The following is a 16487-nucleotide window of genomic DNA, read 5'->3' as shown; positions in this document are numbered from 1 at the left end:
GATAATCCAAACAAATTCAAAACAATTAAGACAAAGATCCCATATAAAACCTTGCATGAATAATTAGTTGCATCATTTTATAAGCATACTCAATATTATGCTAGTATCAGTGCCAGGGGCTCAGAAAAGTGCCCCTGGAGCTGTATTGAACCCGGGTTCAGCAATGAAAGTGCTTATTAACCTCAGTTAACCACAAATAAATAAATATAGGTAAATTTCATATGAGAACATACTGTGCATATGTCAATAGATAAAGTGCTTCTTTGTGCACTATACATACAAACATAATAAATCCATCTATCTATTTCACGTGTCGAACTCCAGGCCTGAAGGGCCAGTTCCATGCCAGTGTTTAGGATGGACTGAGAAAGAAAGGAATGTGTTCTACCTGATGGACCGCACCTGATTCAGACCCATCAGTTCATTTGAGCTGTATCAAAAATGTGTGAGGATCTCGGCCCTCGTAGGACCAGTTTGACATACCTAATCTAAATGCTCCAACCCTAACCTATAAAGATCCACAGTAGACAGTTAAGCAGCCCACAATGAGTGAAAAGAGTAAAGATACTTAGCCCAGGTAGAAGATATTCAATGGCAACAGCAGCAAGGAAGGACGGAGAATCCCCTCTGACACCCCCACTAGTATTGCGGGCGTCACCCTGCTTTTTCAAAGGAGTGGAGAGATTGATGATGTGTTAATAAGGATCAGCTATACATTTTATTAAGCAATACAGTTGAGTGGTGCTTGTTCCAGGGTTTCTTTCCTCTTCTTTTTGAATATATGCTAATTGACCCTAGCACACTCAAATTTACTGGTTGTGCAGATGCTTGCATGAGAAATGCCACTTATTGCTACATGTCCGATGCATGCATGTCCTTGTCCTGGTCCCTGGGCAATGGTAAGTCCAGCTTAGTCATATAGGTCATATAAAGGTGGAAAAGAAAGTTTCTGGCACTTAAATTAGGACCGGTCAGCTAAGGGAGATAACCCTGACAGAAAACATCGGCCTCCGGGATAGCTGGGAGTTGGGCCCAAAGCTAGGAACCTTTCCCCATGAAAGGAAAAACTTTATGAAACTAATACAAAAGCCTCAGAATTTAAATAGTACCAGACAAACTACTAAGAAGAAAGTAAGGACTAGAGATTTGGTTTAGTAAACTAGCCTAAAGAGCCTGTGTTTTAAAAACATTAGTGGTTTTTACTACCGTCTGTGTGACAGTCTGTTGCACGTACGTATGTCAGAGTTCAAGGAGTCAGTGGTATAGCAATAGGGGGTGCAGAGGTTGTGACCGCATCAGGGCCCTTGGGCCAAAAGGGGCCCTCCCTCAACCACAGTATTAGCTTTCTATTGGTCCTGTGCTGGTAATAATCACTTCTATGGATGCTCTAAGTAGTGGTAATCATGACCAAACTGCTCCCCATTCCCTTCTTGCACCTCTGACACTGTGGTTGTCCTTGGCAGGTTTTGGAGCACCTTATCAATTGTTATGTACAGAGTGTTTGGGGGGCCCCAATGTAAAACTTGCACCGCGGCCCCTAGCTCCTTAGCTACGCCACTGCAAGGAGTTAAAACAAGTACAGTGTGTGCTGTCTATAAGAGCGGCTACTCTGTTGTCTACTGTATTTGCCTAGAATGTAAAAGATCAAGGTGAAGGCTATGTTTCGGAATATGAGCAGGACATACTGTAAATCTGATCTGCCTCAGTTATACCGAAGGACCTTTTTAGCTGAAAGCAGCAGGGAAGTTGTCTAATGTATTCCCACTTCTGACCACGTGTCTAAAGCAAATGAGGGATCATCTGTCCTCTTTGCCTAAACTGGAGCTAGATTTAGCCAACAGTCTGCTGCTTACTTTAGAACTGTAATTAGGGGTAATTCAGATGGAAATCGTATTAAAGTGGTAAAATTTTATATCTGCCTAGAGTTACGCTTTTAAAAAAGCCCAACTAATTCCAAAGTTGAACAAAGTAAATTTAATGGAAATAAAATGACAGCAGCAATATGGTAAAACCAAAATTTGTTTCTTGCGCCAAATGTATCTATAAAATGTCATGATAGCTTGCTTCCTTTCTTTTCTAGATTAACTGTAGATAGTGGGGTGGGTCAGTCAGGTGGGACTATGTGTTATCCAAAATAGGAAGAACAAAAGATGCCATACTACATAGCCCAAGCACCTCTGCATTGCTGTATAAATCATGTGTCTACATAAGGGATGGACGTCTTATGCTGGGCATAGACGGTAAGATAGATGCGCCAGATCGAGCATTGGCTCGATCCCGGTGCATCCCTGCCGGCCCCTGGATCGATCCCCGCTCGTCCCCGCGGGCGCTCTTTATCTTCCGCTCGATTCCCCGCTATTGTCCGCCCACGGGGATCGAGCGGGGAATCGATCCGGCGAGTCATCGGACCTGTCGGATATTATCAATCGAGCCATCAGTGGCTCGATTGATAAGGAGGTGTCGACCCGTCTATGCCCAGCATAAGTAACTGGAGAGAAGCTTTAAGACCTTAATCTATTAACAGAAAATGAGTCTCTCTCTGCATTGACAGCTGCACAGCTTCAGGCAAGCAAAGCTACAAAATGGTTTTCTCAATCTGAAAAGTCCAGAGACAAAATAAAATCTAATCTAATCAAAATAAAATGTAATAGGACCACCTAGTTTTGCCATGGAGAACAAGTACCACTTAGATTTTTTTTAGTATGCCACAAGACACAAAAAGCCTCATACTAAATTAGGAAAAAACAACAACATTTTTTAGCAATGGCAGCATTTACAATTTACATTTTGTGTTTAGTGGGACTTTTATTTTGTTGTTTTAGTAAAGGTTATCACCAGCAAGCTTGGCGTAACAGCCAACAGCGTTGCTGTTTTAATTCATTACCTACAGTGTTTGCTGCTTTAATCTTATTCTTGACATAGGTATGGCTTGCTGGATTCTCCCCCACAAGTACCACGCTGAGATGAGGTCTTCTGTTGCCAAGACACAACCAGGATTCGACGTCTTTCTGGACCTCTTTCTTAATTTCTTTGGCAAGATTAGTTCCTGAGATGATTTGTGCTATGGACCTCCAACATATTCTGAAACTATAACAAATAGCAAAGAAACCGTGAAAATATTTATTTCTGTTAAAGTCTACAGTTACTTATACTTCGCAAGCAACCTGCAATAAATATACATGATTATAGGAAATCTTTTTTTTTTTTTTTTTTACTGCATAGTTGCTAAAGAGATACAGTGGCACAATAACGTATAAACAGTATAAGCGTAGTGTTTAGAAATAGTTTCTTAAAGAAGAACCATAACAACACATAACAGACTTACAGATTGCCAGCAAGCTCATGGTAAACCAGAACTCCTAGGAGTGTGTAAGGTGCTAAAAGAGATCAAACACACACACATAAAATCTAATATGTTTTTCAGGATACCCATTTTTATGTTAGTTAACCAAGTTTCAGCATCAGAAACACTTCCTAAATCTATAGATTGCTGTATATTGGTATGTAACCCGTCCCTACCAGCGATGCTTAGCCTAGTCTATGATGTATCCTGAAAAACATATCTGATCTGGCCCCTGTCCTCACCCATCTGTTCAACCTCTCCTTCTCCACCGGCATCTTCCCCTCCATATTCAAACAGGCCACTGTGCTTCCCCTGTTAAAGAAATCCTCACTTGACCCTGCTCTGCCATCCAACTACCGCCCAATCTCTCTCCTCCCTTTTGCCTCAAAAATTCTTGAACGACTGGCCCACCAACGCCTGACCAACTTCCTTAACTCCAACTCCCTTCTCGATCCCCTGCAGTCTGGTTTTCGCACAGCCCATTCTACAGAAACAGCCCTCACCAAAGTGGTAAACGACCTTGCCCTTGCCAAAGCCGAAGGTAAATACTCAATCCTGCTCCTCCTTGACCTCTCCTCGGCATTTGACACTGTCGACCACTCCCTCCTCCTCCACTCCCTGCAGCTAATGGGCATTCAGGACCTAGCCTTAGCCTGGATCTCCTCCTACCTCTCCAACCGCTCTTTCACAGTATTTTTCAATGGCTCCTCATCCACTCCTACACCCCTCTCAGTTGGTGTTCCTCAAGGTTCCGTCCTAGGACCACTACTGTTCTCACTCTATACTGCCTCAATTGGCAAAATCATCTCCTCCATGGGTTTCAATTATCACCTGTATGCCGACGACACCCAGATATATCTCTACACCCCAGATCTCTCCTCCTCTACCATGGACAAAGTCTCTGCCTGCCTCACATCCATTTCCTCCTGGATGGCTGCCAGGTACCTGAAGCTTAATTTGGACAAGATTGAGCTTCTAATATTCCCACCTCGCACAGCTGCACCCCTCCCAGATCTGCACGTCACTATTGAAAATACTACTATCCACCCTACCTCCCAAGCCCGCTGTCTAGGCGTTACTCTGGACTCCGAACTTTCCTTTACAGCCCACATCCAAGGTATTGCCAGATCCTGCAACTTCCACCTCCGCAACATCTCCAAGATCCGCTCCTACCTGTCCCCTGACACCACTAAACTCCTTATCCATGCCCTTGTCATCTCCCGCCTAGACTACTGCAATTCTCTTTTATCTGGCCTCCCCTCTAACCGTACTGACCCACTTAAATTGGTAATGAATGCGGCAGCCAGACTGATACATTCTTCTCACCGCAGCGCCTCTACAACTCCGCTCTGTAAAGCACTACACTGGCTCCCCATCAGCTTTAGGATCAATTTCAAAATCCTGTGCTTGGCCTACAAATCAGTGCACAAGACCTGTCCAACCTACATCTCTGATCTGGTCCACAGGCACATACCAGCCCGCCCCCTCCGATCCTCCAATGACCTGCGCCTAGTCGCACCTCGCATAACTCAGTCACACGCACGATTGCAGGACTTCCCCAGGGCTGCCCCTACTCTCTGGAACTCTCTCCCACCAGCCGTCAGACTCACCCCCACCTTTAATACCTTCAAACAAGCTCTCAAGACTCACCTCTTCACGCTCGCATACCCTCCTACACCAGCATCATAATATGTTCTGTTAGACCCCCTCTCCACCCCACCCTTTAGATTGTAAGCCTCTGGCAGGGCCCTCCTCCCTAGTGTTTCCAGCTTGATTATGCAATCTTACTCACAACCACCCTTTTTGTAGACTCGAACAGTCTCTATCTTGACCTATGACACTGTATTGTTATCAAATCATTTGCATGATCTTGTTTTGTTGTGAGTTTCTGTATGTTCTACCTGTATGTTAACCCATTTATCTATTGTGCAGCGCTGCGTAATATGTTGGCGCCTTATAAATACAATAAATAATAATAATAATGTCACACGGCCTTCTGACCCATAGTATTCTGGGAGACCAGGTGCTATTTCTGCTCACTTTAGAACCAGGGTTCTAATTTTTCATGGACAAAATGTCCCAAAAAATCTGGCCTCCAAAAATTTTAGACAGACGGGGGTGGAGTCAGCAGTGCACTTTTAGGGCTGATTGACATTAAAAGAGCTTTTTAAGTGCTAGAGATTTTAAAAGGTCTTGCTAATGCAATGCTATGGGGGATTTTTACAAAATCACATAGCTCCAATGTGAACACACATATAGGATAGCATTAGCAAGAGCTTTTAAAATTAAAACTTGCTTAGAAAAGCTCTTGTAGTGTGAACAAACTCTTTAGGAGAGTTATGGGTAAAGCTAAGCTGGCATTATTATTATTATTATTATTTTAGTGTTTATATAACACTGACATCTTCCAAATCACTTTACAGAGTACATAGTCATGTCACTGACTGTCCTCAGAGGAGCTCACAGTCTAATCCTACCATAGTCATGGTCTAATGTTCTACCATATCTGTATGTATTTATATAGCATTGACATCTTCTGCAGCACTTTACAGAGAACAAAGCAATGGCACTGACTTTAGAGGAGCTCACAATCTAGACCTGCTTCTCCATGTGCCACAGAACTGTGGTTCAAATCAGCTGCAATGATGTCGAACATCCATAGCCACTGCAATTCATGCCTTGAGATGTAGTCAATTACTGTAATTGCATCTTCCAGCCAGAACATGTACTCACATTTATGGACTACATCTCCCAGCATGCATTATTGTGGTAACTGGTCATGGTGCATAATATCAGCTTTGTTTGAGCTACGGCTCTGTGATACATGTAGAAGCAAGGTGGAGGCACCTACGTAGACCGGGGGGCGGGGAGTAGGGGGTGCTAGAGATATACAAAGGCATGTGGCTGCCTTCCAAAAACACACACTGTATACACCTTAGGGAGAGGTTCATTTCATACCTGTCATACAGTACCTTGTTAAATTATGGTGCTTAGGTCCCTTAAAGTTCCAGCAGTGTGCCTGTGATTGTAGAAGGGGGGGAAGAGGGAGCACTATATTGTGACTGTTGGATAGGATACAGGCAGCATAGTGACACAGACCCCAGCTCCTTTAGCAAATAGAAAGGGAAAACAAGCTGCCTGCCTGATCCATCTGGAGAGAGCAGACAGAGCAGAAGAGGTGATTTGACTTCAGAGCACTGCACTTCTTTTACTTTCAGTTCGGAAGCAGAGCAGACAAGCAGTGCATGCAGCTTGTCACTGAGGCAGCCTGCTGTGCACTGCTCGTCTGCTCTGCTTCTGAACTGAAAGTTAAATAAGTGCAGTGCTCTGGAGTCAAATCACCTCTCCTGCTCTGTCTTCTCTCTCCAGCTGGATCAGGCAGGCAGCTTATGTTCCTATTCTATTTCTAATGTTACATTTACGGTTCCGACGGTTACCTGCTGCCTATGGGGGAAACAGCAATAAGGAGGACCGAGGATGTATGAACCGGTTTATGACCATCCCTGACTCCTGGAACCACTTGCACTTACTTTCCTGTAGACTGCTGGCGTCTGGACAAGGTTGTGGGGTCAGGCTTGCTTGGCTGCCTCTCTCTCTTTCATTAGCAGGAGAGGCACCACCATGAAAAAGAGACTAACTGATTTGGGGAGGGCAGGAAGGAGGGAGGGACAGAGGGGGAGGGCTGATAATTCTTCCAGCTCAGCCGCCTGGGGACAAGCCTGCCTATACGCATGTGCATTAATAATCACCGCAAACCATTTGAATATTTAATTACTTCAAAAGATAAACTAATTAAATTTAAAATACTACACAGAGCCTATGTGACACCTGACAGACTTGCAAAGTGTCATCCCTCCAATTCTGCCAGCTGCTGGAGATGTGGTGAGGAATGTGCAAACTTTGATCAAAGTTTTGGATCTGTTCTAAGATAGCTTCACAATGGGAAGAAATATGTAAATACATTACACAAATAACTAAAATACAAGTCCCTCCTGGGCCACTCCATTGCCTTGACGGGAATGTGACGGCCCTAGCCCCAAACAGAGCTCAAAGAGCGCTACAGGGACTTCTGTTATTCTACTATAGAAAATGCATTCTATTACAATGGAAACAACCTGAACCTCCATCAATTTCATTCTGGAAAAACCTAATTAATTCATCCTTACACTTATACAAGGCAGCATACATTGCCAGGGGTTGCACCGCCAAATTCCAAAAAGTATGAGGCATGTGGACAAAAACCGTGACGCTGTCTTCAGATTAAAATATCAATTTTAATTAAGGATAAGGAATCACAGGATTGTCTCCCTCTATGAGAATACCAATTCTAAGTATAACTCTAGATAAGGTCAACCTATCTTAAACAATAGATAAATATGGCTACTTATGTTAGATACAGTTACTTCCGAAGGGGTGGGGTGATGGGGGAGGGGGGGTGCTCTAACTTTGGAGAGTATAATGTATGTAATATGAGAAGTAATGTGGAGATGTATTCTACGATATTGCACATAGCAGGCTACAGAAATTAATACCTTGATGTTTGATTTGCCACATGTACAGCATGTCATTGACACAATGTTCCTGTTGTAAGCTTCTTAGTGTTTGCATGTTGTAATCCCTGTCTGTTATGGGGACTGTTGGATTTTGTTGTATGTTTCTTAAAACTACAAATAAAAAGAAACTTTAAAAAAAAAAAGAATCACCGCAATGAGCATGGGCATTACAGACAGTGACTTCTTATTGTCATTCAAATGGACTGCCCATCCTAATATGCATGGTTGGCAACCCTGTTCAGAACGCACACAACCATTCTGCAGTGATGCACCTTGCCAGCAGTAAAGATGCCACCATCTGTGATAAATTCAAGATGTAAATCAGGTTGAGAGAAGTTTTTACAATGGACAAACACAGACTAAATCATTTATATAGTAATATTGTAAAAAAAATATATATATTTCATTTATTATCAAATTATATTCAGTAAAGTTCCTTTTCATTTAACTAATCCAGCATGCAGGAGGGGATTTTATACCAGGGGCTTGAATCAATTAAAAGACTTGCATCATACGAGTAAACTATTGGATCAATTATTATGTTAACGATATGATGCCAGGTCAAAATGTAATACTCCTCTTACGTTAAAACAATTAGCTACAACATTATAATGTTGATTCTAATTTTAGGTTGTGATTTCTATTGCCTTTGGCAAGCTTTCTGGAACAAAACACATTACTTGTTGCCCATTACTTCACTAACTCCAATAAAGTTATAGTTGGTATTTTTAATATAATTTTAATTTTAACGTATGTAAATACATATATTTTTATATATCTTCAGTAAGCAAAGTCAATAATGCATGGTCATTGCATTAATAATCAGGGAGCAATTTGAGAGTTATGTAATATAATAAAGATGAACTTTACTGTATATTACAATTAATACAATTGTTTAATCTGTACAATATTCATTTATACAATTATTTAGACATGGATTGCCCATTCAAAATTCTTATGTTACCCTTACTTACCCTGACTTATAAGAAACTTAGAATATTTTTATATTTATCAGAGAAACCGGCATCTTCACTTCTGGCAAGGTGAGTCAGTGTGGAATGTGTCCCCCTCCTCCCCCCATATGAAATGAGCAGGAACATCACATGATGTGGTTGAAAAGAAAACACATCTGTCCAAGTTCTACCAGAGTGCTCTGGGCAGAAGGCTGCATATAATCATAACCTAGGCTAAACATCACAGAAACTGAATTACATACCGTTGAAACCAGGATAATTATGGGTATCTGGAATAATTTGTTACTTTACACTATGTGTCATTGTGGTTCCTCTTTAATAGCATAAGTTCACTTATCCTTTAAAGAAGTTGTTGTCCAGAAATGATTCAGGTATGCAGAATAGTTAAAGAGACACTGAAGCAAAACAAATATGGTATAATGAATTGGTTGTGTACTACGGATAATTACTAGAAGATTGGCAGCAAAGAAAATATTCTCATATTTTTATTTTCAAGTATATAGTGTTTTTTCTAACATTGCATCATTCTCTAATAACACTCAACATTCTAAATTATTTTTTCAGAGCAGTCTTGCGAACTATTGACCTCTCCTCTTGCAGAGAAAAAGAAAATTCTTCACTGACAGTTGAGATAATAAATGTCAGAAGACAGACCTCTCTGCGACTTTGAAAGTCGTAGAGCTTAATGGCTTTTTTGCATAGAGATAACTGGAGTTTCTTAACTCTTCCTGTACTGGAAACAATTAGACATGTCTCTGATCTTAGTGTTTTATTTCTTAACTGTACTACACATACAAATCATAATATCATAATTTTTTTTCGCTTCAGTGTCTCTTTAAGTTCTACTGTTTGTCATTGGGATTTCTATTTGGTATAAGATCAGCTATGTACACAGTAGAGAGGAATGGCAGCGCATTTAAAACCAAGCTGCACCTGATCAACTATACTCTTCTCCTAAGGATCCTCTATCTCACCTATTAAAGTATCATCCAAATCAAAAAAGTGATTATACTGAGAAAATTGCCAGTGCCAATCGAGTGGTAACATCATCCAATGCCTTCTGGCCAGAGTGCATTTTGGGAGAGAATACCTTGCATACTGCTAGCCACTTATTCTACCTTCCACTGTTGTATGAGAGGGTAAATGGTTACAGGAGTTACTCATTCAGTCTCTCTTATGTTAATATAAACTATTTTGAGTAGTGAAGAACACATCAGGAATGAAGAGGATGAGTCATGTGACAACCGAAGCTGAAGCCTGTGTAGGTGAGTATGAAGGGGGAAGTGGGCAAAAATATTGGGAATGGTTTAATGGTCTCCTACTTACCCCTCTGTGCTGGTAGAAATAATAATTATCTGGCTTTTACATCTATAGCTGTGTCCAAGCTTAGTTTTAAACTGTACAAACCATTCACAAACCTGGATATGCTTTAGTAGCCTTTAACCCTTTATCAGCTGCAATAGCATTATCTCGTTTGAGATAAGTGCACTGCTTTGACTTCATTGGGCAGAACTCGTACTGTAAATTCTTGGAATGCTTTGATCTCTCTCTCTCTAGCAGAAAATATAGAAACTGAATACAGAACTTCTCTGTAATAGTCTCATGCTGCCCCCTAGTGACAAGTGGCCATAAAATACACATTACAGCAGTCCTAATTAGAAGCAAGAAAATGTAACAAAGAAATAAAAAAAAAGTGCTAAAATATATGGGTCTGGAGCACTTGCAAGCCTCTAAATAAATTGGCTGCTAAAGGGTTAAAGGTTGGATAAGAGAGGGTGAGGCCATATTCTGGATAATACAATTTTAACAAATTTGTGTATGAACCAGCAATAATGGAAAAAGAGAAACACAGCAAGTACTTGGAATATATCCTACACCTTTCTTTGTACTGAATCTTATATATTCTCTGGGGATACAAGTGTAAACACTAGTGAAGTAAAACAATATATCTCACTGAACCTTGTTTTCTGTAGCCTAGTAGAGAAACAACCCTTAGAGCTTCTGTTTGACCAAAACAGCATTCTGCAATAAGAAAGAAAAAGATACAATCAGACAGTGATCACTGGGAAGTTCATAAATTAAAGGAAACATTTAGTTTTTTCCATTAAGGTAAATATAAAAATATGTATTATGTGGATTTCATGTGTATTATCTGCTATCACAAGGATGAGCACCACTCAAATATTGAATAAAATGTTTACCTTCATGTATGACTTGTAGCGAGATCAAACTGCCTTGCATTAAAATGCAATGTCCTATCATGTGGCCAATCAACAGATTTGTCTAATGCAGTTAGACAGTTAGATTACCATCAAGGAAATATTTCTGAGTGTCTCACAATGTAATGCCCCTATCATAGTCACAGTCCAAAGGTGTGTACACACCCTTAACAGGTGTCACCCATCACGACCAAGCTTGATTCTGTGAGCAACGCCAGAGAGAACGAGTGTTCTACAAATGCATTGCTCGGGTATAACCCGAGCAGCCTGTACTACCTCAGTGGACATGTGAGGAGGGACCAGGGAGCACTACAAAACTGCTTACAGGGGGCAGTCTGAGGAAGGGAGCATGCTGGACCTTAAAGAGACGTTGGGATTTACTGTATACACACTAGATTCTTGGCCCAGCTGGCCTCAAATAACAGCCTTGACCAAGTTCACTCAGGTGTGTGTACAAGGTTTAACTTTTATACCGTAGCCTAGGATCAAAATGGAGGGAAGTCTTTTAACTTACCAGTATATTTTTAGGATGTGGGAGGAAACTTTAGTGCTTGGAAAATACAAGTCCTGAACAAATTTAAACCTAAGATTGCAAGACAAGAGTGCTAATCAATAACCACTATAGCTTTGTAGTAAATTAGAAAGTCATTACCTTTTCAAGCAGTCCACACACCATACAATAAAAAGATGCAATTTGATAAAAATGATCAGTTGTACAGAATAATTGAACGTTTTTCTCTTTATTCGAGCAAGACGTTTGATCAAATTTAGCTTTAGCTTTTTTTTATTGGTGTAAGTCAGTCGGGAGTGGCTGATTTTTCTGATCAGTTCTTATGAAAATTAAATGGTGTATGATAGATTGTCAATTTCTTGATATAAATACACCCAAGCAATTTTTTTTCACAGTTTTCAATAATTATTTTTCATAATCGGGGAAAAATTTAACACATGTGTGATACATTGGTCAGAGTTTTCAAATGTTACAATCAATAAGGGAAATGTATTGTAATTCTAAAATTCTGAAAAATAAATATAAAACATTGTATCATGTGTGTGGCCACTTTTAGATAGAGATTGGTTAGATTGAATGTTTTTATTAAATCTAACATCTTATGCTGGGTACACACGATACGGTTTTCCGCTCAATTTCCCACCCGATCGTTTTTTTTCTGCTCGATTCTCTTATCTTCCGCTCTTTTTCTAATCTTTTTCCATTCACTTCCATGAGTAATTGAATCAAAAAACGATCGGAAGGAATATCGGATATGTTGGAAATTATCCATCGAACGTAAAAACGTATGGCGTATTCCCAGCATAAGGCTGTGTACACCACATCCAATTTTGTTTGGCAAATGTTACCACTTCAAATAGTATTCAAATAGCTTACCTACAAAATATGTTCATAGTATTCAAAATCTGTTAACCCTCATTCTACATGGAAGCCAGTAATTAAAATTATATAGTAAAAAAAGTAACAATAAAACAAAAAAAAAGTTTATTTACTATACATTCCTTTTCTTGGGTCCTGTTAAAATGTTATAATGTAACAGTGAGTGTAAGAGAACTATTGATGCGTTTTCCATTGTTTGCAGGCAGTTATTAAGCCGCTTATACAGTATATGACACAACGGAGTGTGATTGTGGAGCACTGTAATGTTATATTTTGCATATATTCTCGGTGAGCTTTAGTATTTAGACAAGACATTATCACCCGCTCTTCAGAAGTGCTGGCTTTACAGATTCTTTTCAATTTAATATGCTGACAACATCTATTCCATTACTATAGCGTCCTTGCAGAAAACGTACGAGACTGGATTTATCATTTCTATTTCCGTGGACGTCAGAATGATGTACACATTCCTGTTTATCTGCTGGCCCAGTCTTTGTTTCAGTAATGACTGTACTCATGGACTAGAACCAGCACCATAAATCAAGAGGCCCCAGAGAAGACAAGGGGGTGAGGGAGACCATGTGTAGCTTGGATTGCCAAGCAGATAAAACATTAGCTTTATACATATTTCTTCATAGCCACAAATCATTCATGTATTATCTAAAGGTTTACTTGCCAGTGCCACAAGCGCACATACTGTACAGTTACTTTACAGAATACCAGACTATACAATAGATGTAATAAAGTACAGTTGTGTTCATCCGTTTACATACCCTGGCAGAATTTATGATTATTATTTTTTACCATTTTTCATAGACTATGAATGATAAGACTAAATTATTTTCTATCACTCATGGTTAGTGGTTGGCTGAAGCCATTTATTGTCAAACAACTGTGTTTAGGCTTCTTAAATCAAGAAGTTTTAAATCAGGAAGATACCATTTAAATCATATTCTTAAATCATAATCACTACACTAACTACCTAAATGATTCTGATCAAAAGTCTACATACCCCACTACTTAATATCATGTATTGCCCCCTTTAACACTAATAAAGGCTTGATGTATTTTGTGGTAGTTGTGGATGAGGCTCTTTATCTTCTCAAACAGTAAAACTACCCATCTTGCTGGCAAAAAGCCTCCAGTTCCAGTAAATTCTTGGGCTGTTTTGCATGAACTGCACGTTTTCGGTCTCCCCACAGTGGCTCAATGATATTGAGGTGAGGAGACTGAGAGAACCACTCCAGAATCTTCACTTTATTTTCCTCTAGCCAATGACCGGTTTTATTGGCCTTGTATTTTGGATCATTGTCAAGTTAGAATGTCCAAATATGCACCATAGCTGATGAGTGCAATTTTTCCTGCAGTATTTTTTGATAACTTACTGAATTCATATTGCCAGCTTTCCTGTGCATTTGCAGCTCACACATACCCAAAACATCAGCGATACACCAACATATTTAACAAAAGGCATGATGTGCCTTTCATTATAGGCCGTGACCGTGTTGACTCCTCTCCAGTGGTGCTCGGATACCCCTTTTTATTATTCGAGTTTGGTCGAATTCGAATAGTAAATTATTCGAGTTCGGTCGAATATTCGAGTCGAATATTTTTTACTATTCGATTCGACCTCGGACTTCAAGCTCACTATTCGAGTCGGTATTCAAGCTCATTATTCGAGCTGACTATTCGAATTGGCCTTAAATAGCTTCCAACACTTGTTTTGAGGGTGAATGATGCAAGAAACATCTTTTTTTCCAAGTAACAACAGCAAGTGATTATGTGGGGATGTTCCTTTAAAAAAAAAAAAGGTGGAAAGAGAAGTTGTGTCCAAAATTCTGTTCAGTAGTGTATATACTTCTTTTTCTTCTTTTGTATCTTTTATATCTTCTTCTTCTTCTTCTATATCTTCTTCTTCTTCTATATCTTCGTCTTCTATATCTTCTTCTTCTATATCGTCTTCTTCTACTTCTTCTTCTTCTTCTTCTTCTTCTTCATCTTCTTCATCTTCTTCTTCTTCATCTTCTTCTTCATCTTCTTCTTCTTCTTCTTCATCTTCTTCTTCATCATCTTCTTCTTCTTCATCTTCTTCATCTTCTTCATCTTCTTCTTCTTCATCTTCTTCTTCCTCATCTTCTTCTTCTATATCTTTTTCTATATCTTCTTTTTCTATATCTTCTTCTTATTATTATTTTTCTATTTCGTCTTCTTCTTTTTCTATATCTTCTTCTCCTTCTTCTTCTTCTTTTTCTATATCTTCTTCTTCTTCTATATCATCTTCTTCTTCTTCACTTATTTCTCTTTTATTTTTTTTAAAGAAATGCAGCTATTTTTGAGCGTAATAAATAGCTGGTGGCGCACGCATGTTGGAAGCGCCATTGTATGTGCTCCCTGGCAGTGGAAACACACAGACAGCAGGAGGTAAATTCAGCAGCAGCAGCAGGAGGAGGAGGATGATTGTGTGGCAGCAGGCAGTCAATGAGGAAGGCAGCGAGACATAATAGGCTGTGGTACCTAGCGGTGGTACCAGGCCGTAAATACACAGCATGAGGTTCCAGACAGCGGTCGTGAAGCCCACATCATGTCCAATACACAACTGGGACAACACAGTTTTCAACCCGGACACCTCTAAAAATAATATCACAAAGTATTAATAAAAAGTATATATATTTTTATCTTTCTCTTAAAGAAATGCAGCTATTTTTGAGCGTAACAAATAGCTGGTGGCGCATGTTGGAAGCGCCATTGTATGTGCTCCCTGGCAGTGGAAACACAAAGACAGCAGGAGGTAAATTCAGCAGCAGGAGGAGGAGGATGAGTGTGTGGCAGCAGGCAGTCAATGAGGCAGGCAGCGTGAAATAATAGCCCTGGTACCTAGCGGTGATACCAGGGCATAAATAAACACAACAGGAGGTCCCAGACAGCGGTCGTGCAGCCCACATCGTGTCCAATACACAACTGGGACAACACAGTTTTCAACCCGGGCACCTCAGAAAAATTAAACCTTTTTTTTTTTTAATGTTTTTTTTGTTTTGTTTTTATAGCAAATTACACAGATATAGCTATTGTTTGACGTAATAGCTGGTGGCAGAGTGGCAGCAGAAGGTAAAATCTGTGTACCCTGGCAGTGGGAAACACAGACAGACAGCAGCAGCAGCAGGAGGAATGGAGGAGTAGTGTGAGTGTGGCAGCAGGTAGGTAGGCAGCGTGACATAATAGCCCTGGTACCTAGCGTTGATACCAGGGCTTTAAATAAATACAACAGGAGGTCCCAGACAGCGGTCGTGCAGCCCACTTCGTGTCCAATACACAACTGGGACAACACAGTTTTCAACCCGGGCACCTCAGAAAAATTAAACCTTTTTTTTTAATGTTTTTTTGTTTTGTTTTTATAGCAAATTACACAGATATAGCTATTGTTTGATGTAATAGCTGGTGGCAGAGTGGCAGCAGAAGGTAAAATCTGTGTACCCTGGCAGTGGGAAACACAGGCAGACAGCTGCAGCAGCAGGAGGAATGGAGGAGTAGTGTGAGTGTGGCAGCAGGTAGGTAGGCAGCGTGACATAATAGCCCTGGTACCTAGCGTTGATACCAGGGCTTTAAATAAATACAACAGGAGGTTCCAGACAGCGGTCGTGCAGCCCACATCGTGTCTAATACACAACTGGGACAACACAGTTTTCAACCCGGGCACCTCAAAAAAATTAAAAATTGTCCTTTTTTTTAATGGTTTACTTTTTTTTTTTACAGCAAATTACACAGATATAGCTATTGTTTGACGTAATAGCTGGTGGCAGAGTGGCAGCAGAAGGTAAAATCTGTGTACCCTGGCAGTGGGAAACACAGACAGACAGCAGCAGCAGCAGGAGGAATGGAGGAGTAGTGTGAGTGTGGCAGCAGGTAGGTAGGCAGCGTGACATAATAGCCCTGGTACCTAGCGGTGATACCAGGGCTTTAAATAAATACAACAGGAGGTCCCAGACAGCGGTCGTGCAGCCCACATCGTGT

The 16487-nt window shown here is 40.3% G+C and overlaps 1 protein-coding gene across 1 annotated transcript in view; it reads right to left on the bottom strand.

Annotated features, from left to right (window-relative positions):
• The window catches only part of MTHFD2L (methylenetetrahydrofolate dehydrogenase (NADP+ dependent) 2 like), a 160541-nt gene that overhangs the window by 114315 nt on the left and 29739 nt on the right, over positions 1–16487 (bottom strand). Inside the window, exons 2-3 of the mRNA XM_068271081.1 lie at positions 10830–10892; positions 2885–3087 (exon numbers count right to left, since the gene is read on the bottom strand). Of these exons, the coding sequence (XP_068127182.1) occupies positions 2885–3087; positions 10830–10892 (266 nt within the window). The remainder of the gene's footprint in view (positions 1–2884; positions 3088–10829; positions 10893–16487) is intronic.

This window comes from Hyperolius riggenbachi, chromosome 1 (genome assembly GCF_040937935.1).
Source record: "Hyperolius riggenbachi isolate aHypRig1 chromosome 1, aHypRig1.pri, whole genome shotgun sequence".
Classification (NCBI taxonomy): Eukaryota; Metazoa; Chordata; class Amphibia; order Anura; family Hyperoliidae; genus Hyperolius; species Hyperolius riggenbachi.
Note: the sequence above shows the minus strand (reverse complement) of the source record. Positions and strands in the feature narration are given on the sequence as shown.